The sequence below is a fragment of the Rhamphochromis sp. 'chilingali' genome (assembly GCF_963969265.1).
Source record: "Rhamphochromis sp. 'chilingali' genome assembly, chromosome: 2".
Taxonomy (NCBI): Eukaryota; Metazoa; Chordata; class Actinopteri; order Cichliformes; family Cichlidae; genus Rhamphochromis; species Rhamphochromis sp. 'chilingali'.
Genome location: NC_137930.1, coordinates 19,546,991 through 19,571,245, shown reverse-complemented (window position 1 = coordinate 19,571,245; position 24,255 = coordinate 19,546,991). Strand labels below are relative to the sequence as shown.

At 39.2% G+C, this 24,255-nt stretch overlaps 1 protein-coding gene and 1 long non-coding RNA gene across 3 annotated transcripts; both read right to left on the bottom strand.

Moving 5' to 3' along the window:
* Positions 1–79: 79 nt before the first annotated feature.
* On the bottom strand, positions 80–18,902 carry aff1 (AF4/FMR2 family, member 1). 2 transcript variants are annotated; one of them, XM_080874427.1, is made up of 19 exons: positions 18,717–18,902; positions 14,200–14,320; positions 12,526–13,374; positions 10,596–10,637; positions 10,371–10,457; positions 9,682–9,715; positions 8,496–8,553; positions 7,927–8,068; positions 6,951–7,850; positions 6,772–6,860; positions 6,471–6,684; positions 6,255–6,349; positions 6,107–6,170; positions 5,875–6,011; positions 5,062–5,133; positions 4,637–4,730; positions 4,477–4,514; positions 4,166–4,380; positions 80–3,097 (listed from the first exon to the last, which is right to left on the bottom strand). In XM_080874427.1, the coding sequence occupies exons 1-19, from the start codon at positions 18,731–18,733 to the stop codon at positions 2,976–2,978; spliced, it is 3,390 nt and encodes a 1,129-aa protein (XP_080730553.1). In that variant the 5' UTR covers positions 18,734–18,902; the 3' UTR covers positions 80–2,975. The 2 variants fall into 2 exon arrangements, with proteins under 2 accessions (XP_080730553.1, XP_080730554.1); XM_080874428.1 differs by lacking the exon at positions 18,717–18,902 and adding an exon at positions 18,445–18,672.
* Positions 18,903–19,251: 349 nt separating this feature from the next.
* LOC308385719 lies at positions 19,252–23,499 on the bottom strand. The gene is made up of 2 exons (XR_013969613.1): positions 22,666–23,499; positions 19,252–22,455 (listed from the first exon to the last, which is right to left on the bottom strand). It is a non-coding gene; the product is annotated as an uncharacterized lncRNA (long non-coding RNA).
* Positions 23,500–24,255: the final 756 nt, after the last annotated feature.

The window sequence follows — 24,255 nt, the reverse complement described above, 5'->3', positions numbered from 1 at the left end:
GTGCCAAATTATTCTCTCTTTTTTTTTTTTTTTTTTTTTTTTTTTTAAATAAAACAAACAACCGTGTTTTTATTTCCAGTGTTTATTCATGTCTGTACACTGCAACACAAAAATTTTATTTTATTTTATTTTTAAACATATTTTACAAAATGAAAAACAAACATCCTTCAAAAACCCCTTTTAGACATGTTTCCAGTAAATAATCATTTGGACAAATCTGTTGCGGAGCAACTCATAAATGAAGCACCAACAACCAAAGATAATGAGAATAAAGCCACAGATGAGAAAGTACAAGAACCCAGGAATTCAGAAAACCGATAAAGTTGCACAATTTATAAATCCTGAATGACAAATTTTGCAGTTTCCATTCATGGAGGCATCCAAGGTAAGAAACTGCTGAGGATCTGTACATAAAATGTAATCCCACATTCCATGGCACCAGTGGTCCTTACGTACAAAGAATAATAATTTTATTTATGAGAAAATAAAATTCAGAATACTTTGATCGTTTTTCAGCCCTTATTTAAATCTTGTAACTACACCGAAACGACCAATTTAAAAAGTGAAACTTCCAAAACCCAGTGGCACATATGGCACTAGTCTAAACCAAAGTTTCTTTTTCTGCTTCAATAATTACTCACTGATCATTTCTGTATCCCCCTCCCTGTGTAGGAAACCCCCCCCCCCCCCAAATAAAACTTGTGTAACCAATGTTACCAACCCAAACTGTATTGCTGAGAGCCAAACTTGGAGTAAACAATAACGACTAACACAGTCACGTTGGTCTTGGAAACAGCCCTTCTGCACAATAATGCTCTGAAATTAAGTACAAAATACTCAAAACTCTCATTAGTAAGCCATAGTTTCCCACTGATTAAGTTAAAGTTTGCCAACCAAAGTGTGGGAACACAGATCAAGCTTACTGGTGCAAAAACTGAAGGAAACATTAAATAGCATCACCTTTGTTAATGACTACAACAATCTAGTTTAAAGGCAACACAGACTGACAAACAGGCTCAAAGTGAACCACTACATCCACCATCACAGCCAAAGAAAGACCTTTTTCTTTTGTTTACACAAGGACTTGAAGACACGCCTTTGGTTAAAGGCCAGGTTCACATTTTGCATGCATGGAAATGATCACTGGATATTGAAATGTTTCTTTCTGTTCATGAAGCAATAAAAATGAAAGTGTTAGGGGACAAAATCCACAGTCCTCATTTTGCATAAAAATGCTTTTGCAAGCCAAACTCAATCTGATCTTTTTATTCAAAATTCCCTTTTTCTGTTCAGCTGCATCTCTGGAAGCAGATCCAGTGACCTGTGTTTACATTTGATCTGCATCAAGAGCATATAAGGAAAAATACAAGTTAAAAGCAGTGACGTGTCCACTGAATCTGACCGTATTGGCTTGTAATGACAGATTTCAGCCAGGTCACCTGACTCTACCTTCCTGTTCTTTTAAGCAAGCTCAACAAAAGCTTTAGGCATTAGCAGTGGTATAACAGTAGCACTGTGCTTCCTTTGTCCTGAGGATGTACCATGTTTGGCCAGCTGCACCTCATAACTGCACAAATTGAGATGAGATCAGGTTGCAAGATATTTTCATACCTGGTTGTCTGTGCCAACCATGTGCAACTACAGTACGTCTGTAGAGTCACAAGCAAGAATTTGGTTACACAAGAAGAGCACTGTGAATTGTGTACCTTTTCACAGCCAGCATGGACAGCAGGAATGATCACAGGGACCAGAAACTCAACGTGTGCGTTGCTTTTATTTGACACTTGAACGCTATAGTTTCCACGAGGAGGCCAAAAGTGCAATCTTCTTTGACTTGATGACAGGAATAAAATGAAGTCTGCTTTGGTCTAACAAATTAGGCACTACAATTAAACGGTCCTGCAGCCAGATCACCCCATACCACAACTTATCCATTATTCCAAAAACCATTAAACACGATTCACCAGTGAGTCAGGTACTTCCCAATCATCATTCACACAAAAACAGCATTCCTCACAGGAGCAGAAAGGTAAGACACAAAATGAAATGTTTATAGCTTGAAATCAACAAGACTACACTTGCACCTGATACACAATGGCTTCTGAAAATGCCTGTGCAGATACAGCCCCTCTGAAATAAAGGTTTTTCCAACTCTGCCTCTCAGCTTTGTTCATATGTTAGTTGTACCCCAACATACCTTCATTCATCTGATTGTGATTAATGCATGTGCTCATCATTTAGCCTTCTTATTGCACCTGCACTGTGTTGTCAATCTGACAAAGCCAATTTGAAACAACAGAAAACAGATTCCAATATGGAGGATTTAAAATGAATAAATTAAATGCCAATTTAATGTAACCATCTGGCACTTCTGCAACACACTTCATGGTCTTTAGCAGAAAAAAAAAAAAAAATCAAAATACAAAAGCCTAAGTTTAACTTTCAGAATGAAACAGATATGAAATAAAATCAACCAGGAAAAGTTGAGACTAAATATCATTTAAGTGCTGCGTTTCCTGACATCAATAACAAAAGTTGGCATAATCAGCATAAAAAAGTAACACCTTTGTGAGTACTTCCACCACAACTGTGTTTATCAGCCAAGTAGGACCAAAGTCCATTTTCAAAAATATCCGATGTGCTTCCATTCAAATGCCACTAAGCCCCGATTTGTAAGTATTTTCTGACATCATCTGAAGGTGTGGTTTTCAGCATACGTCCATGTTTTTTAAAGTGTCAGGAAAACAAGGCGACAGGAAGAACAAGAGCATCAGTGTGTGTCGTCTTCTTGATGGGGAATCCAAAATCTAGCCTTTAGAGCATGCATCCGCATCGATACTGTTGACGAGATTAGTCAATGTCCATGCCAAAAATGGCACAAGCCTGAGGGTAAGCTGAGGTTGTGATCAGGGTAAACATACCAACGTGATTTTAAGGCAGTGAGAGGCAGCTTGAAGGTTCACAGGCCTTCGGTGTCATACCTTTTGGCTGTCCAGCCTCAGCCAGTAAACACCTTGTCTTGTGTAGCGGACCATGGAGGTCATATCTGAAGACAGGTTTAAGGGCCCCATAACAGTGTCCAGCTCTGCCAACATACCTGAAACACATGGAAACAAAAGCACGGTAAAGCTCCACAAACAAAAACAAGTCCATCCATCCATTCGCTTCCGCTTATCCTTTTCAGGGTCGCGGGGGGGCGCTGGAGCCTATCCCAGCTGTCATAGGGCAAGAGGCGGGGTACACCCTGGACAGGTCACCAGTCTGTCGCAGGGCCAACACACAGGGACAGACAACCAGTCGCACCAACATTCACACCTAGTGGCAATTTGGATTATCCAATTAACCTATCCCCACAAGCTGCATGTCTTTGGACGGTGGGAGGAAGCCGGAGTACCCGGAGGGAACCCACGCAAACACGGGGAGAACATGCAAACTCCACACAGAAAGACCCCGGCCTGATGGTGGAATTGAACTCAGGACCTTCTTGCTGTGCGGCAACAGTGCTAACCACCGTGCTGCCAAAAACAAATCAGTCAAACAATTTTAATTTGTTAATTCGTTTTTTTGTTTGTTTTTTTAAAATAAATGTGATGTAGCACGGTACAAGTTAGTCAGTGATGCATACTGAGAATGTCGGCTGCCCACAGGAACAGCAAAGCAACAGGGCAAGCAAAACAACTGGATCTTTCAATATTTCCTTAGTTTGTCATCTTTACTTTGCAGTTTCTCTCAATATTACCTTAGTTTCGCACACAATTTCCTATGCATAAACTGCAAATAAAAAATACAATTTTTTGTTATGTCCTAAATCCTTGTCAAGCAGATGCCAGCTATGAGGGGAAAACCCTTCTCACTGCAGCTGCACACAACTAAATTTTACTGGCTGACCAACTTTGCATCCTTTGCCTTTGGTGATGGCGCATTATGATTGATAAAATGTTTCTTGTAAACCTAGTGGAGTTTATAAAATCAACAGATTAATTGCTTATGAACATCCGACAAGTGACTATTTGCATCATTATTAAAGCACAATAATTAAAGTGTCCTGTGTGGTTAGAAAAGCACAACCAATGTCTTTAAGTCCCTCCACACTACAAACATTCACTAAGCTTTCCAGGTCGTTTTAACCTTCTTTAACCTTTGGTCTCTTTTCCTTTGTTCTTACCGCTGCCTTTACGTGCCAACTCTTCTGCCTGCTCCCAGTTGTCATGAGCACTCAAAAACAATGATGTGATGTTGACATAGGTGAAAGTCATTTGTTCAATGGCTTGAGGAACTGCCACAGTACTGCCCACAACCAACCCACTGGCACTGTGGTTAGAGCTAGGACCTGAGGTGGTGGCTGGAGATGGCAGGCAGGTGGACAGGTTGTCTCCCACTCTAAAGGAGAATTGTTAAAAAAAAAAAAAACAGAATGTCTTTACACAGTTGAGAGCAATGTACTTGTTACTGTAATATAGAAAGAAAATGACTTGCCTAGATGTTTGAGGATTGTGTGTTGCCTGAGCAGAGCTCTGTAAGAGAAATTTAATCAGCAAAACAAATATTGACCAGCTCCTGTGCTCATACATCAATGCCATTTTCTACAAGTAATAAGGCAATCTGCCATTACAAGCCATCTCCTTTAAATACTTACACTGAAGTGTTCAGTGAGGGTCTTTGAATACTTTAGTGCAGCTTTGTGTTTGTGTCGAAACATGGCCATATGCAGGAGAGACTGGCACTTCAAACTACAGGACACACATGACTGTTACTTATAGGTCACATGACTACAAACAAACAACAGAATAATAGTGAATATTATCATCCATCTATTCTACAACCCCTAATTTCTTATTTCTATTTGCTTACGCTTTCTTTGACAACATATTTAGACATGTGAGGAATTGTTTAATAAGAACTTTATGCTGCTACATATCAGTCAGTTTCCAGTGATACAGCCTAACTTCCTGAACTAACGTTACATGAGGAGGCATCAAGACAAACCTTCACAGGTTAATAGGGTCTCAGACATTGTAATAAATGGAGAAAACAGCACATTAATCATGATTCAAACCTTACCATAAAACTAGAAAGTCTTTCTCTGGGGGTGGAGCAGAAAGGTCCACTGAGTTTTTAAGTTTCAGCACAAACCTGTGAAATTAGAAAATCAGATCAAGTCATGGATCAAACTCAGAACCAAAATACAAATACCATAGATACACTGTGACAAATGTTTGTCTTCTTCTAGAGAAATATAAATTACTTGCTTGAGTGTCTTGAAAGTTAAAAGGCACATTTTCCCTGCTCTGTACTTGGCAACATGATTTACAGGCATGCGTCTGCTTCCACTATTAATTCACTCATGAATCTATCCTGGTGTCAGGCTTATTACAGGCAATTTTTACTGTGCTAACTAAAACAGCGTTATAAGATGCTTTTGTTTTTCTATAAGGCTCTCATTGGAACATTACAATTTTATATCACACTATGATAGACCGCTTCTGCATCACATTAAAAATTATTTACTTTGAAAGTATTTAGAGTCCAACTTACTTGTGATCTCACATTACTGGCTGATATCAGTCATTTATCTATGTTTTATGTAGCTGATTATAACAGTGGATAAATCTAATTTTTAAAAAGAGTTACACTGTTACATTGTTACATAGTTTGCCCACAACAGGACCGTGTGTTGCAGCTTTGTTCAAACCCTATATCAGATAAAATTCCTATATCAGACAGGCTCCATTTAAAATGTTAACATTTCAGAATAAACTTATCAGAACTGTTAAATGTATCCAAAACCTGGAGCACTTTCACTCTGTAGCTTTGCCATTACAACAACAAAAGTTATAATAGTGCAAACAAGCTCTGATACATGCAGTTTCGTACTTGAGGAGTTCCACAGTCTCTGCAAACATTGTGTAGGAAGACAACAACGTCTGTGGATCTTTTTCCATGGCAATGCCACTCTCAACAAAGAACATGGCAGCATCAAGGTAGTTGAAAGCTTTACTGAGCTTATCCGACTACGGAGAGAGAAACATGTACATATTGGTCATTAGTTAGTTGTATGACTCTGAACTGGATAAAACTTTATAAAATCAAGTTAAAGAAAACCTACCTCTGCATCTGCTTTATGCTTTAGTCTTTTGGCCTCTTTTATGTAATGTTTCACTGGATGTTGTCTGTGAGATAATGTACTAGTGTGAGAGGAGCACCAAAAATGCATAAGCAGGATATTAGCTGACATTACAAGCAATGAATCTTACTTCTCTTCAAATTTGAGCAAGGATCTGTTAGCCACAGCTTCGCTGAGGGGCTGTGATGATGATGTTACAGCAAAGCTGACCTTTGGGGACTTATTCTAGGATTGCAGGGCACATCTTGGTTAAAATTTGAATTCTGCTTATTAAGAGCCAAGTTTTCTGATTAAATTAGAAATCACTTAATCAAATTACTGGTTAAAGGAAAAGAAGGATAATTACCGTTTCAGACTTTGGGTGCTCTGTGGATTTTCCATTGCTCTTCTTGTGTTTATGAGACACCTTTTTCTTTTCTGTTTTCTTACTCGATTCTTGTGTTTTCACCTGGCTCTTGTGAAGCTTTGACTTTTTAGCAGCATCTTCAGATGGTTCAGGGTGCTGACAATCTTTCTTGGCCTTCTTCCGCTGCTGGGCCTCTGCTAGACTGCTTGAACACCTACAGGTGACAAGATCATTGAGGACGGTTCAAGGTACAGTGTAAGATGGTTAAATGATAAAGATCTGACCAATTTAGGGGACCTACTTCAGTTTCACAGAAACTTTTGTCAATGAAGCGTTCTTGTTTTCCAGCTTCTGTTTCTTCCTGGGAAGACCTTTGTTGTCTACCTCAGCCTAGAGAAGAGGACAAACCAGGCAATAAAATAAAAACTTTCCGTGCACATGTATGTTTACTAGAAGAGCACCAAACCTTGTGCTTCTCACATTTTGTGGTTTACTCTTCCTGCTGTTTTTAGTGTGGCTGTGTGTTGCAGAAGTACCACCGCCTACTTTATCTGGATCTGTGACCGGTGCAGATTGTTTTGCAGTGCTGGGAATTCCTTGGTGAATGCCAGAGGTCTGGGGCACTCTTGAGAGCAGACTTAGCTCTATCTTCACCATTAGGGATCTGGGAGTCCTCTCGAGGTCCAGAGAAGCCTTGGCAATACGCCCAGGCTTCTTTAAGTGCTTGTGGGTCGTTTTGTGAGGCATCTTGGTGCCCGTCTGGGAGATGGTCTCTGTGTTGGATTTGCTACAACTGATGCTGACTGGTGGGGCAGGCTGAACAGGGCTTTGGGCGGGGCAGGAGTTAGGAAAATGCTGTGAACTGAGTTTAGTCCTTTTAATGTCTCTTTTACCATTACTGCCTTCCTTACTTTTTTTGCAGTGTCCTACTTTCGTCTTTACCTTGGGTCTATCTGTGAAACACGGGTATTTTGTTTGAGCTGTTACCGCTTCCTCACATTTCACAGGGGTTGCTGCATCAGTGCGGTCTGGACAACCTCCTTTCACCGATTTTGAGAATTTCTTTGAGCTGTTCACATTAGCAGAGAGAGATTTTTGGCGACTTTGCAGACAACAGTTGTCCTGAGAGCTTTCACTGCTTTGCTGAGAAACTGCGGTGCTGTCTGTGTGGTGAGAAGAAAGCTGAGGCTGAGACTCCCCAGTAGAGTCAACCACTTGAACGCTGGAGTGTTTGAAGTCTTGAGTGAACTGTTGTTCTTTATGAGATGTGTTCTCAGGAACAAGTACCGCGCTTTGACTTTCACTGCCAGAATTTGGTTGGCTGGACCTGATCCAGTTTCCCAACTGCCAGTCCTCATGGCTCACTGCTGGGGCGTCAGCCTGCAAACACAAGTTGATTTCAGAAAAGGACGAACATAAAGATTCTGTACATGTACATATAAAAGTGAACGGTTACCGCAGTTTTAATTGAGGTGCCAGCTGGGGGCTGAGGTGGCTCCACAGTAGAGTTTTCACTCTCCGAATCTGATCCCGAGCTACTCTCCGATTCACTGGAGCTCATAGACTCTACCCCGCTGGAATGTGCCCCTTCAAATGAACTTCATCAAAAACACACAAACACCGGATCAATATTCAGTTTTTCGCTAGTTAATACATTCGGCAAATATGTACCAGAAAAATAATTGATGAGATAAACAATTCGATAAGTGCACCGTTTTAAAATAAATTTAAAGCCACAAAGACTGAATTAAATCATTAGTTGTTTAAATTAATCTGCTACTTTTTTGATAATAAACCACTTCAGCAATTAACAATTTTTGTTTGCTGCTTTTTCCCCTTTGTAGTAGTAGTAATAGTAATAATAATAATTAAATTAAATAGGACTACTTAAATATGGAGTGATGCAAGTGAAGTCTGTTTAGAAAAATAATTCAATAAATAGGAGAAAACCAGTGATTTCCTTTTGAGTTTAGCATGGTTCTTTGGCTGGCAATTTACATTTCAGCTAACTGCCACGGCACTTACGATGAGGACATCTGTTGGCTGGGATGAGATGACTCAGGAGGTGAGGAGTCATGGTTTCCTGGAAAAAGTAAACAAGAATTAGTACAACAAAATAAACAACAGAAGTTTAAAGTGGTTTTAAGCCTTTGCACTGAAATCTACTGGCAGAGTTTGGATTTTAAAGGTTATGTCTCATATCATGGAATTCATGCACTATATGGATCGTTGGGATGTGTGTACTTTTAACTTGTGTTGGTAAAACACGGCACCCCCCCCCCCCCCCCCATATTTGATGGCAGGTACTTCAACAGCTGGGAGTCACTGGGAGTTACTGAGTAACTGCACATCCGCCTTTGCCAGTAGGACCTGAAAGTTGGTGACATTTAACCAATATGTCTAGCTAAAGGAAGACTTAATACACTGCCTCCACTCACTTTCCCTATAGAACATTTTTCCATCTTTGAGAGAGCACCAGAGTTGTACTTAATTCATTTCATGTAAAAAAGTTGATGGAAAAATCCACTGATATCCAGAAATGTTACATAAATGATACTGATCATGCCCTGTTGTCCTGGGATTCCTACCATTTAAGCATTTATACACTGACATCTACAAACTACCCAAAGCAGGGTGTACATGCGCATGGCACTCTCCAGGCAGGAGCCTACTCCTGCATTACCATATGCCAGACTACACTGTAAAACAGCTCAGAAACCGCTTTAGGAACATTACAAAGGGTGCAAGGCAATGATGCAGTCATCAAGCTCTCCAGATCCCACTCTAACTGAGCAACCTCAAACCACCGGACCCCAAGGGACTTGATGCCAATGTTCAAGTGCCAGACACAATAGTAGACCCTCACAGGTCCTCCATCCATGCCTTGATAGGTCAGAGCTGTTGCTTAAATGAAAGGCATCATAGTGAAAACAATACTAAGTGGAAACTAAGAAGTAAAACACCATTCACTACTTCTCTCATTTAGATAAGATGAAATAAAACTGTGGGTGGTTTCTCAGATCTGTGGCCACAGAACAGAGCCTGTTTAATAGATCACATGACAGAGTCGCCTGCTACCACCATCAACCACAAACATAACAGACTAGCACCTGCTTTGCATTCACTGCCGATTTTTCAAGATAGTTAGAAATGCTGTATTCTATACTAAGGTTGCTTGATCTATGACTGAATACTTCTTCGCTTCACTCACTCTGTCCTGGACATGAAGAGGCATGCTTTGCTTCCTGTAAAGACAGATAAAGAAACATGCTAGTGTTAATCAAGGTCATACTTGTACTTGATCTATATCTGCACATTTATGCCCACGTTTAGGCTCAACTGATAAACGCTTTAGCAACAAGACCTATGTTACAGCTTTTAAAGCTTTCTTGTGCTGATTTTAGCGGTCATGAAAAGATTATTCTGAGAAACACAAAAGCAAAGCTAATTTAATCACAGATGTAATCTAACTTGACTTGTGTAACTGAGAAGTTGACCTATGGCTGACACTAGTGAAAGACAAAAATATCCATCCTTGGGGAAGCATAAAAGTGATGTGTAAATTATCTCCTAATGTCTAAGGCCACTGCACAGCTGCATGGACTTATTGCCAGCGTGTGACTCAGTCACACCACAGTACTTGATGTGAATTTGTCAAAATTTGAGGGAGCTTTTGCACGACTATAGTTTAAAAGAAAATAACTTGGCCAATCTGGACTTCATTGAAGACTATAAGATACAAAATACTTTATAGCACCTTAGAAGAATTAAGATTTATTCTGTCTCCTACAGTGACTGACCTCTGCTCAATAATTTCAAGTTTGACAGAAGGAAATAATGAGGCAACCAAGACCCCTGCACTTATATAGACACGTGAAACATAAAATCAGATTTTTTTACCTTGGCTAGGAAAGGGGACTTGGGGGGCTCATCTGTGCTTGGTGTGCATATAGTTTTTAGGAGAGGTGGCCAAGCATGAGCCATTTCCTATAGAGAGAAAAAACAAAGGGATATTTATTGTAGTGTAATGCATGCTGCATACACTCTCACTGGAGTCCCAACACATTTGTTAATTTCATCCTTTGCCTTTGAATTGAAAATAAGAACGCAAGCAGGTATTTTTACCCTTAAGATGTCCTCCACACATTGAGCTTCATCTGTCTTTGTCTACGGAGAAAAACAAAACGTATTCATTTCTGAAAGTACCCAAAGATCTTTAAACAAAATAAAGATCAGCAAATCTGTCTTCAACATCTCACATCATTAACTCCAAAATTTATAGCCAAGAGACAGCGATAATGCAATAGCTGTCCCTCATCAGCACTGAAAATTGTATAGTTTTCAAAAGTAATAGTAATTAATATTGTTATAAGATAATAAGAAAAAAAAAGAATTTCATCTCTGTGCTAGATACAGAAAGACTTCTGCATAAGAGGGTGGAAAATCGTATTTTGTATGTATGACATTTGACTAAACAGTAGGTTGAGGTGTGTGTTTCTGATTAAACATTTAAAATAAGCAACAACTGTCAATACTCTATATCAGGCTACATTAGATAAATACTACAAACACATAAGTCCACATGGTACATTTCTGTTTGTTTTCAGGAGTCTCTCCCAGTTTTTCCTTCTGAATGGATAGTGTTTGAGATAAGGTCAGACTGAATGGGCCCCAGAGCAGTTATGCAAGTTGGTGACAAAGCTCATTTATTGTTCTGCTGAGCCTAGGGGTGAATTTATCACAGGTCACAAAACACAGACTGCTTGCAACATCATACTGTCCACCTGAGAAAGACATGAGCACGTGCTCAAAAGACATTATGTAATATTTACACAGTAAACTTTCAAGACGCATCGTTTTCAGGAGTTTCCATACTCTTGTGATAAATAATGTAGAACTCATCCGATTGTAAAATGAAACAGTGATTACATTGTGTTTCTAACAACAGAACAGTTCATAAGACATCTATAGCCGTATACAGATGAGGCGTTAGTAAGAAATCCAAGTGAGTCACTGCGAAGTTATCTTGCACTGGATTTGTCCCAGCAGCAAATACAGCAGCTTATTCACACAGATTTGCTGCTGCAGGAGGGTAAGGGGGAGGTGCGGAGCAGTGCAGGTGCAAGGGTTGGGTGTATGTTTGTGCGTGTGATAGAGAACAGATGAATAGAGTTCAGCTGGAGTTCTGCCAAATTCTCAAAAAACAAAAAAACGAACAAGATGTTTTCAACGTAGTGAACAATCAAGTAGAATCACCGCAAATTGTGGAGACATTAAAGATAATTTGCCAGTAATACAACTGTATTTGTAATAATGCACATTATTAACAAAACCAAATTCCCTCCAGCTCTGGACTGTTGTGGGCTTAATATCACAAGCTTGACAGAATGAATAGCTTTAAGTGGCAGTAGCTAACCTTGAAATGGTAAGACTTTTTTTTTTCTTTCATCTTTTACTACCATTTCTGACTTTTCTTTTAAATTAATACTTTGACATTTGTTTTCTGGCAACATTACCACTTGATGATGAATGAATGAACTAGAAATCTTAGCTTGGCATTGAGAGTGAAAAACAAATAACCTTGTTCTTTCTATCGCTAACTGGTAGGTTTCATCTTGTTTGCTTTACACAGGTACAAGTGATAAGGCAAAAAAAAAAAAAAGCTTAACTTTTACTGGCTGTGTGGCATCTATGCCAAGTTAACCTTCTCCTGGCTCGATACACTCAAACCTATTTATTATTTATAATGCATCCCGAAAAGTGCATTTATCATAGCACCATCATCAACTTGTTTAGGCATTGTTGTTCTGGAAGAGAGAGTGTTGTTAACCCTTAACCCCAACAAAGTTTTGACAGTTGGGCTAGCAACATGGTAGCCCACTGCTAGCAGTTAGTAACAAGAGTATAGGAGGCAAAATTGGATAAAGTGCTATAAATGCATTCCATTTGTGTTTTTTCAAATAAATTAAAGTACTTTGTCATTGTTATTTTACTCAAAAAAAACCCTGCACATTTCACAGTTGCTAAGCTGTAATATCTAAGACAATTAACTCACCTCCAAAAATTGTGGCGCTTTCTTTGTTTTACCCAGGTCAGACTTGCCTATCAACTCTGGCAGTGGTGCATATGGTTCTGGTGAAGGCTTTAGCTCAGGTGACTCTGTGACCAACTGGTCCTGCCCATCCATGGGCCGCACGTATGCTGTTGGCTTCTGGGTCATGACCACACTGGGCTGCTTAGATGACAACAGGAGAGGAAACGTCTGGGAGGGTAGTGCGTTAGTTTTGTTAGCTTCAGGCAGTGATACATCCTTAGGGGATTGTTTAATTTTCAATATGGAAACATCTACATTGCTGGAAGACTCAGAGGCATGGTCTGTGGACCCTTGATATTCATCAACAGTGTCCTTAGTGTCCGTGTCCATGTGATTATGGTCACTGGAATGTAGGAAGGGTAGCGGCTTAACATCGTCAGACTGATCAGACATTTCGTGGTAAAGACTGGCACGGTCCCTGAGGTCTGAGAAGACTTCGTTCTTCTTTTGTTGTTGTTGATGATGTGCTGAGTGGTTAAGCTGACTGCCCTGACTGTGGTTTAAAGGTGGCTTTGAGAAAGTGGATGAATGTCCATGGTGAGTCGGGGAAGTGGTAGTAACTCCTCTCATGGGGTGCAAGGAGTTACTAGAAGGCTCCTTCTGGCTTTGTGTGGACATGGAAAGGACCTGGTTCTGAATTGGAGGTTTGGTTGATTTATCTGTGTTTAACTGACCCTGATCCGACTGTGAGAGGTTTGAATAAGCGGGAGTGGGTATCATCTCAATGGAAAGTGGTGAGGGAGTATCCACATCTTCATAATTGCCCAGCATCCTCTGGATTCGATTGGAAAGTTCATCTCCTTTGTTTGTCTACAAAAAGGATCAACATGTTAATAGAAGGCCTATATTCAGCCTATAAAGCATTTTTCCAAACATAACTGCCCCAAACTCAAAGTCTGTCTGGTTGCGTCTAGTTCACAAACATAATCCATACACAGCTGAGTGTGAAAGAGTGAGGGGTTTTGTGTTCTAGCAAACACAAAACCCCTCAGGCACCAAAGTCCTGGCATATGATATCCTCTAAAATGGACTAAGAAAAGCTGCATAGGTGCTCACACCCAAATACATACAAACCAATAAAGGGAAATTAACAAATAGATATTCAAAAAAAAAAAAAAAGTCTTCAGCCACACAGGAGAGGGAGTATTTTGAATGAAAATAAATAAATAAAAAGCTGACCACAAGGCCTTGGCTTTTATCAGGCTACATACAGTCCTTCTCTTTTCACATTCGGAAAAAAAAAACAACAACCAAAAAAACAAAACAAAACTTTATTCTTATTCAATAGTTTTCTAAAAGTTGCTACAATTAGCCATCAATTAAAAATAAGGCAATGGAAAAAACTCTTTTAAATCCTCTTTATAGTGAGTTAGCATGATCAGTAATGTTCACTTTCCAGGAGACCACAGAGTGGTAAAGACTGGGATGCAAAGACTAAAGAAGGAATATCTGGCAGGACTCTTTAAATGCGTATCAAATACACCAGATATTGTATTCACGATGTAAAAACTGCCTAAACCTGTTCTGCACATACTGTCACAATGTCACTCTGTTGCAGTCATTAACATAAAAAAAAAAAAGAAAACCTTGCTATACATAACCACAAGAATTAAAACTTGCAGGTGCATGCTTTACCTTGTATGGCTCCCCAAAAAGGGGTACATTCTCAGGCTTAGGTTCTTGGGTTTGGCTGGCTTCTTGGACCCTCTGTTGCCATGCTCGGAGGCGAAGGAGGTGCCTCTCTCCATCGTGTGCACTGCAGAGGATTACAAAGAAAGACAGATGTTAACTGAACTGCTTTTACAAGTATACTAGCTTAACAAAATAGCCAGACACAGAGATTGACAATAAAATGGAAAGCTTACCATCAAACTATGGAGACATGGTTAACTAAATGGTTTAAGACTGTAATGCAGCCCTTATTTGTTTTCTGACATTATTGCTGAAACTGGGTTTGGCTTAAGAGATCCTAAAATTTAGTGACTGCAATTTTAGGGCATCATATCATACTCTTATTTACCCCAGAGGCAGAGCAACAAGGTCTAATGGGAGAAGGTGCCATCCGTCATATCAACAGACATTTGTAATTGGACTCACAGGTGCCCTGAGGATTCACCAAAAACATTCACATCTGTTCTTTCTAGTCCCCAAAGATAACATGCAGCTCTTCAGACATAAAATAGATGATTATAACTAATAGTCTGGATATTCTGTCACTGGCAGAAAGCTTGTTTACAATAATAAATTATACTGTAGAAAAACAGTGTAATGGAAGCATTTCCGAGGAAAATCAATACATGCTACATACTTTGGATATACTCACGCAAACTAAGCATTTAATGTACCTTTTGAAATTTCTGTTTTCTTCCCAAAACAGTGTTATCGTCCTCGCTGAGAGCGGCCCCAGTGGAATGCCTCCATGGCAACAAGTGGAGCAGCAAAAATTTGGGACTAAGCCAAATGCATAAGGCCAAACACCTCTGAAAGCTCAAACCAGTAACAGGCTCTTCCTCAGAAACAGTAAGGGGTAAACAATACAGCTGATTATATTAAAATTACAGGCTAGTCTTTCAAAACAGTCATGAAAGCTTTTGTTCTGAAGATTGTATATGGTGATAACAATGATGCACAAGTGAAACAACCCAAGTATCTTATAGAAAGTAAAAGGCATACAGAAATGTTAAATACCGAATAATCAAAGACAACAGAGCCTGTTTTCCACAGACTTGAATTTAATTTTTATTGATAGCACATCTACAATAAAAATTACCATTAAAAAGATTCTATTAACTGTCTTTTTATACACTTTCTTTTCTGCTAATCCAGCTTAGATTTGAGAATGTAGTTAGAATATTCCATCAGTCAAAAGGTGACAGGTGGGTTACACCTGAGACAGGTCACAGTGCTAACACAGAAGAGATAAATTGGCATATTCCAAGCCTATAGCTGATTTAGAATCACAAGTTCAACTAACATGGTGGGGGAATGCAGACTCCACACAGAAAGACTGCAGCCAGCAAGCAGGTTTGAACCCTAAACCTCCTCGTTATGAGGCGACAGGAGCAAGGACAGCACCACTGTCCACCCTCCACACTGCGGTGTCCAGGTTTATATGTCCAGTGTCTTCAGTCCAAGACAGGGGTTTTGGAGTCTGTCAGACTGTGGGAGTAGACACTCAGGCAGCTGAATGATGCCGAAGGCCACAACAACAAAGACCTAACTAGGGAGCCAGCTGGCAGAAAATAAGAGATGTGAGGGACCAGGGCTGTTTAGCAGTGACTGAACTTGACGTTTCCCTTAGCATACTGACAGCAAGGGGGGTGGAGGGGGTCAAAGAAAATAAATAAATAAATAAAATACAGATAACCCTCTGTGGGATCATGTCAACTATGAGTCTGGCTGACTCCTTTGAATTTGGGAGACAGAAGAATGAGAAAGCTCTAGCATACAAATGCCAGTCACAGAAGACAAAATACCACAAACTAGGTGACTGCAGGACAAAACAGCAAAATAACAACCTTGCATAATTACCCACAAGAAAGCAGTACCGATACTGAAACGGCAAAAGGACGCAAATTCCACCTACAGTACACACACGCGCGTGCACACATGCATGCACACGCACACATGCATGCACACGCACACATACACAGTTCGATGAAAGATCTTGCAGTGTCAGTGGTAACACAAATTCAAATCAATTTGAGACAGCGGTCACAAAATCTGAGGGCTCAAATCAGATAAATATAGAAAGACAACAATCCAACCTAGAAAGCGACTCAGTTTTATCAAGTTATCCTGTCAAATGTTACACATACTTCTAATCTGTCTCAAATTTAAGAGAATGCAGAGCCACCTCTATGGCAAAGATACTCAAGTTTCCAAAGATAGTATGAGGTAAAATTACATCTTGAAACTTTGTTGAAAATGGCTGACAGTCAGTGCCATGACTGACCACACTGCTTTGCCTTTGAAGCACTTTTGCCTAATTCTAGATTTATAGCATTCACAAGGTTCTCAGAAAAAGTCATCTTGACCTCAAGTTTAGATGTCAAGATCACCGAGACTCAAACTTGCCTGAGATTTTTAGTAGATAGACCTATGGTATGAATTTGGAGCTCCTGTATGGTCCTATTGCATTTAGAAACTTAGGGTCCCTGCCCTCCCATCCAGCAGTGTGTTAACAATACCTTATCAGCCTTTTACAACTGAGGGGTTGGAAAAAAAAAGGGTAAATAAATAAAGGGTAAAAAATGATTACTTATTTCTTACTGTATTGTCTAAAAATGTGGGAAGAGGATTACTACTCATGGTTATATATTTCTTAGATTGATTTTATATTCACTTTTTAATTTTGGTGAGACAAATCAAGTAATTGGAAGATGTCACCGACAGGTCTCCCCATTTTAAAATCATTCCTTCGTCAAAGTCATTATAAGTGGTTTGAGATTTGTGAATTTAAAAGCCATTCACATCACTTCTATTGGCACGGGGGTTGCCAACAGAAGTGCCCCCAGCAGAACCAAAGGATTCCTTCACTGCAGAAGTCTAGCTTTTCACTTTTGTCTTTAAGAATGAACCCATGGCTTTTATTTTCTAGATAAATCAATTATTCTACAAAATAGGCAGTACTTGCGACATTAGTGAACAACTTTCTCTTGCCGTTTTGAAATTATTAATGACCTCTATAAAGAGACTTGGGACATATAGAGAACTTGAGCTGCCAAGCAGGGCAGATATATTTCAAAACCCATCAACCTGATACTGAATACTCACTTAACCCAGCTGTCTCAGCCAATTTACAGACTATTCAACAATATTCCTCTTATTTCAGAAATTATTGAAAGGGGAAAAAACCCCAGCTAAATGGTCATCTGCAGAGGAATGGTTTATTTGAAGAGTTGCAGTCAGGATTTACACTTCATCATCTTGTGGCAACAGTGGACTCCTCTCTATGATTGCCCTGCTAGACCTCAGTGCAGCATTCACTGCCATAGACCACAATATTTTACTATACAGATAAGAACATGACACAGGTATTAAAGGTACTGTGCTGCAGTGGTTCGAAGCAAATCTATCAAACAGTTTGTTCATATAAATGAATCATATAAAAGGCGTTCCACAGGGTTCTGTGCTGGGACCAGTGCTTTCATACATTATAAAAGCTTCACTAGGGCAGTATCCTTAGAAGGCATAGCAAACATTTTCATAGACTACTTGCTTGTAGTTCCCAGGATATTTAAAAGTAAAATGGGATGCAAATCCTTCAGCTTTCAGGACCCTCTTCCGTGGAACCAGCTCTGAGTTTGGGAGACAGACTCCCTGTCTCTCAATACTTTTAAGATTAGGTTTAAAGCTTAACATTTTGATAAAGTTTATAGTTTGAGCAAATCGGGTGACCCTGGACCCTCCCTTAGATTTGCTGCAATAGGCCTAGGCTGCTGGGGGCTTACCATGATTCACTGAGCATTTCTTCTAGACTCACCCCTTTTCATTCTCTCACTGCATTTTGCACTCCATCATCAGTTATTATTAAGCTCTTCCTTAATAGTGTGTCTTTTATCTCGTCTCCCTCCCCTCACCCACAACTGGTCGCGGCAGATATATTCAGATATAGTCACACTCACACACACACACACACACACACACACATATATATACACGGCGTTTTTTTAAGAGCTTTGGACGCCCACATACTTCCGACTCCAGCTGTTTTCCAACTAAATCCAAGTTTTTAAGAAACGACGGCTGAGGTTTGATAATCCGTGAGTTATTAAGCGGTACGTTTTCTCCAAACATGAACGTAAAATGTGCAGTCTGAAAACACAAAACAGCTGCTATAAACACACAAGCCCCGTTAACCCAGCTGCTAAAACTCACACGACCCTGCAGTTTCCAGCTGATTCCACCTCTTCCTCGAAATGCTTACAGAGCTAAAACCCTGCACGGCTTTTAGTTTAACCTGTAAACAAAATAACAATTAACTCTAACATTTCAACAAAGTTTCAAGCTAAACCTGGCCTCAGATAAACCCTTCGGAGCGCTGCCACCGAGCAGGCTGACCTTATCCAACTAATTAACTTACTCCGACGGGTCGGACTGGGAAGCTAGCGTTCAGCTAGTAGCTGCTAGCGTCGGCTGTGTCTGCCTACCTCGGCTGAGATGTCATGGTGCGTCTCACAACAACCAAAGTTGGTTGTCATGCGTCTCTCACAGTCCTCGCCGAGGTCTTCTTCTCACTTGGTCACATTGTTTACCGGTGAAGGTGGGTTGTTAGTTTGAAAACTGTCAGGACGACGTTGTTTAATAGTTGTCTGCTGCCACTACGTGTTTGGGCTTTCCACTCTGTCTGCCTAGTGGATTGTTCTACTCTTCTTAGCCATCCGGGGACCAACCTCAGTTTTATACACTCAAATTTGTTAAAAAAGATTGCTAAAGCTGTCGATTTGCTTTTCTAAGTATATATCGAAAATAAATGTGTCGAAAGAGTCCAATAGGGGCAACATTATTAATCGTTTTTTCTCCTTTAGAGGGGTTTGCGCAAACTTTTCACAATTACCCCTGCCTGAGACACATGGTACAGCCACCTGTGTTTATATTTACGTTACGTGCTCCATCGTGATTTAACTTGGTTGACGGTACCTGAAGAATAGAATGAATAGAATGATTACGTAAAACAAGAAAAGATAGAGAATAAGTAAGTAATTTTATTATAATATGATATAACAAAACATGTAAAATGTACATAAACAAAAACAATGCTTTATTTTATAATATTTATTATTTACAGTGAGCTCTTGCCATAATTTTAGTATTGAAAACCCTACAGCAAATAATCATTTGATCTCATGATTATATGTAATGGAAAAAGAGAGATTTAAAAAATCTGATTTAGGGAAATCATCCCCTTTGTCCTGTGTGGTCCTGTTTGATATATTTGACTAATATCCATTCATAAATAAGATCATTTGAGGGGACACATGAATAAATTGTTCTTGGCAATATGTATCCATTGAACTTAAAAAATGACTCAGTAAGAAAGCAGACAGCTTAAAGGCAAGTATGACTGGCTTTTAAACACACAAGATACCTTTTTTTCTTTTCTTTTCACACTTTCTTGTGATTTGTTTGTTGGTGGTGATTAAGACAGGCAGAATGTCCTGACTCACTCTTCACCTTTGTCACACCTTTCATGACATTTCGGAGAAAGGTCTGTCTGGAGGCCCAATAGGAGGGTTATGTTATGCTGCCCCTGGTCGCCTGCCAGCAGAGCACACCAACAAAAACCCTCCTTCATTTAAGCCTTAATAGTGCTTAGGCTTAATAGTGTGTCTACACTGTAACAGAAAAAAGGTTTCCCCCCACTGCCCACCCAAACCCCTTCAATCCATACAAAACAGTACATCAATAACAACAGATATGGCATTGATTATGTTATGCAGAGAAGAGAGCTGGGATGGGGTGGTTTGCAAAACCACTTGCAGATGTTCAGTAAATGTAGACAGACTACATGAAATTTTCCAATTTTGTGTATTAAAGAGTATCAGCTCAGCCATCAGCTGATGTATTCTGGCACTGAGATTTGCCAAGGTTTGCTTAGGATGACTTTTTGTCATGACCAAACTAACGCTGTGATTGATTAGTCAATTCAAACAGATTTTCTTTTATACTAGGCTTATCATTTAAACATGCAGTTGGAATGGATCTTTTAGTATATATTTTGATCATTAGGAATAATTCCACTAATTATTTTAAACAACTGATTATTATTTTGAGACAGATCACAAAAACTGCAATGGAACAGGAGCCTACTTGAAGCACCTTTGTGGATTTTCTTGTCCACATTTTGGAGGAATATGTGAAATATGGTGTTTGTTAAAAGACAGGAATAATGCTCAACATTTCACAGAGAAACTGGTGTTTCACCCTACTTGTAGTTTTTTTATGGCAGTAAATTATTTATTTATACTGATTGTAATTCTGGTGCAGTACTACCCTGTAAGAAGTCTGCCATCCAGTGGATGCACAGTAAACGGGACTTAATTCCAGTACTTCCATTAGTTTACACCATACCCAGGAGGTGGCAGTATATTATGTCCTTGTGTAGTAATGAAATGCAATAAGATATTTGTTTGTGAGGATTTTATGCATAACAACTGAATAAAATAAACAAACAGACAAAATGGAAGTGGGAAAAAGAGCAAAAATATGTTTACAATCACATCTTATCATAGCTTTCTTAAATAGTTAAACTCAATAAAGATGTGAGAGTGAAAGGAAAATGAAATGGTTTAATATTAAACTATCAACCCTTATAACACAACATTAACATCATTGCATTCTTCATTTAGAGAGAACATTTACATAGCTTTTTGCCTTTCAGTAAGTCAGCAGAGCAACAAGTTTGCCCTGAAAGTTTCAGAGTGCTTGACACATCTAAAATCATTCCCCATCTGCTCCTTTTAGCCAAAGTGCCACGAAACACCCTTACAACTGAAGTCACATAAACCAAAAATATATCAAAAGAATATTATTGTGGATAATACAAGTATATGTGCCATATAATGTTCATAATACCCACGTCATCATGCTCATATGCTTGATCATCATCTTAACACGTATTTCTGAAAGAATGTAGTATACAGCTTCACTGATCATAGCAAGTGCATTAAATGCATTTTGTCAGAATAGTAAATAATATCGTTACTATCACTCACATGGCTTTCCAAGTTTAGTGAACTTGTGGACCTCACTCTCATTTTCTGTTCACTCAGGTAAGGGATTTAAAAGCACACTGAGAGCACTAGAGAATAAATCTAAACTTGCTTAAGAATATAGAGAAATTACAGTTATTAATCTTTTCTGCCCCAGCCTTACCCCTGAATTACAATCCAAGCATAACCATCCATTACTAGCATCTCTGATACCCTATTTTATTATTGGACCTTGGAGACCCACAATAGATTTTCCTTATTGCTGTTGGCCACTTAAGTATAAATTACAACCACTTCCAAACACACTTGTTACTTGTTGCTTCAAAATAGCTCACAAGGAAATAGTGAACATTGTATTCTATTCTATGAGTCTGAAAGGTTTACTTACTAGATACCTTAGAAAGTAAGCTTTTAACATACAAAGTATGAAAAGAACAAATAAAGTAAAATGTCTAAAGCGTTTATATAAGCAATAAGAATGTAACACTTCCAGCTTCCAGGTATGATCAAATTAGCTAGATAAAAAAAACAAGCTGTGTGACAATTTTATACTAACCCCTGTGGGTATGTGGCAGCTTTAAATTAATGAAAAGCAAACGATGCCAATTTTTAAAGAAAATCACCATAAGTTATAGAGAGAGCTCCATCTCCTTTCTGACAAAGGGACTGTTCTTTTTTTTTTATTCATTCTGTACATTTGCATCTAATACTTCCATTAAAATGTCTAAAAATGCAGGACCTTTCATATTATTTAATATCCTAATTGGTGGTTTTACTTAAAAGATCTGGATACCTCTACCTCTGATATTTTATCCAGCACTTTGTTGTTGGCGCTGATTTGGACTTCTTTGCCAGAAGGTGACCAGATATGGAGGACATTTAAGAACCGTGTCCCCCAGAGCATCTTCCTGGGTAGAAACCTGGATGCAGAGCGATGTCCCAGCGTTCTGTGTGCTGAAATGCTGTGTGACGTCGTAACGAAGGCCGCAGCTCTCTGCGATTGTTGTAGGGCTGTTATGTGCGTGTAGTGTAGTGGCAGCTGGAGCAGTGGCTTTGACCTCCAGTTGCTCATGTCCCACAGCAGATATATCCACAGGCAATACCGCGTAGGCATGCAAAAAGCTCTCACCAATGTTGCACTTGAGGTCAGTAGGCCAACAGTATTCCCCGAGGTCTCCTAGGAAAGTAAACTAGTTTGTGAAGGCCTATACACATGCGCAATATAAAACAGGTCAGTCAGGTGGAGATAGATGCAGCAGAACCCCTTTAATTAGCGATGATGTCTCTCAGGAATTATTTTCAGAACACAGCCTGAGATTTGATTTTGCAACAAACACCCCGCACGCCTCCAACCCAGAGTTGATGGTGTCATGTTGTGTCTCCTTACCTTCAGTTGAGTCTGACAGCCGAATATTATGATTGTCCTGAAGCTGCAATTTTTTGATGTATGTCATCCCAGTACACTCCATTAAACAGTCACTTGGTTGTATCACCCTCCTGGGAAGCGGGTTGATCAGTGTTTCTTTTTCTGAACATTCAATTGCGCCGACAGCCAGCAGAAGTGGCCACAGTATGCCAAAAGACAACCATATGCCGATATGTCCTGGCATTCTGTCCAGCATTAATCAAAAACCGAGGCAGCTGCCAATGTTGAGCTAGACCTGAAACTTCACAGACTTTAAACTTAGAACTATATGTAAGGATTTCACTGCAGCCAGGAAAGGATTACATGTACAGCAGCTAAAAAAACATTAGAGGCTCCTCAGAAGTACGCAACATGTTGCTCTCCCTCACACCAACACCTAGTTTTATACAGTACTGTGCCAACTTTTCCTCATCATCTACTTTTTCCCTCCCACTTGAATTAACAGCAAGTCTGTGGCTGGCAGTAAGCCACGAGGGGCTGGTATAAGGAAAGTTTTATTTAAAAATGTCAGTTCAGAGAATAACATAAAGAATACTGTAACGTGGGTTGTATTCAGTGGTTGAGAGGACCACTCAGCCCACAACAACACTGGTACTGGGAATTCCACAGAGCTTGTCCTTTAATAAACACACTATTCACTAACCTTACAAGGCCCTGTTGAACGGCTGCTGTCTTATCATGAAGCAAGCAGTGTTCATACAACTCGTAACGTTACTTTGAGTTAAGGAGGTAAAGATATGAGGTCCATCTGAGTCCATGTGTTCATGTGCCAGCACGCTTCTCACACACTCTACAGGGGGCAGTGGCGCATACTTGTGACATCACTAAACATTAACTTGGGTGGTCTTAAAGAGACACCACACAATTGTGACTGTTACAATGCATTGTTGTGATATGTTATACTTGTATTTCTTGTGTTTTATTGTGAAGCATTTTGTTTAATTTGTGAATTATACTTACACAATAGCAACTGAGAAGTATTAAAAAAATTAGCTGATTTCAATCATTTATAATCTTTTATTGGAATAAGCAAGAATTTATTGAATGGTACAAGTGATTAAGATGGGAAAACAATGTCTTGAGCACAGTAAAAAAAAAAGGTTTATCTAAATATGTTAAATTGCTTTATTGTATAGCACTGTAAGCAGTATTACACTTGTGAAACATTACTTAAAACATGGTGGTAATTTTGTAAAATAAGCCGTATACAACAAAATAAAATTACAACCAAGAGCTGTCACCAGTCTTAATTAAAAAAGCATACATTTGAAAACAAACAAACAAAAAAACAAGAATTCTTCCGTGTAAATGTATATAAAAGCAGTCAGATAATGTAATGTAAATTACGCCACAAAAACATAAAACTGAAGCAGCCAATCTCAAAAATAAGAATCTGAATTTTGAACTGTTGCAACTGGCAGAATTTATATACATATGACAAATCAGAATGAAAATTAAATGTGAACAGAAGATTGTTTGTTCTCCTCTGTTAAAGCATGTCAGTCATATCACCAGTAAATAGTTTAATTATGAACTTTTAAAGTTGCAGTT

Coding starts and splice junctions, on each gene's coding strand:
- aff1 (XM_080874427.1), bottom strand. Junction 13,375..14,199: donor TTTTTGGGGAGCCATACAAG/GTAAAGCATGCA, acceptor TCCTTTTTGTAG/ACAAACAAAGGAGATGAACT. Junction 4,515..4,636: donor CCCTCACTGAACACTTCAGT/GTAAGTATTTAA, acceptor TTTCTCTTACAG/AGCTCTGCTCAGGCAACACA.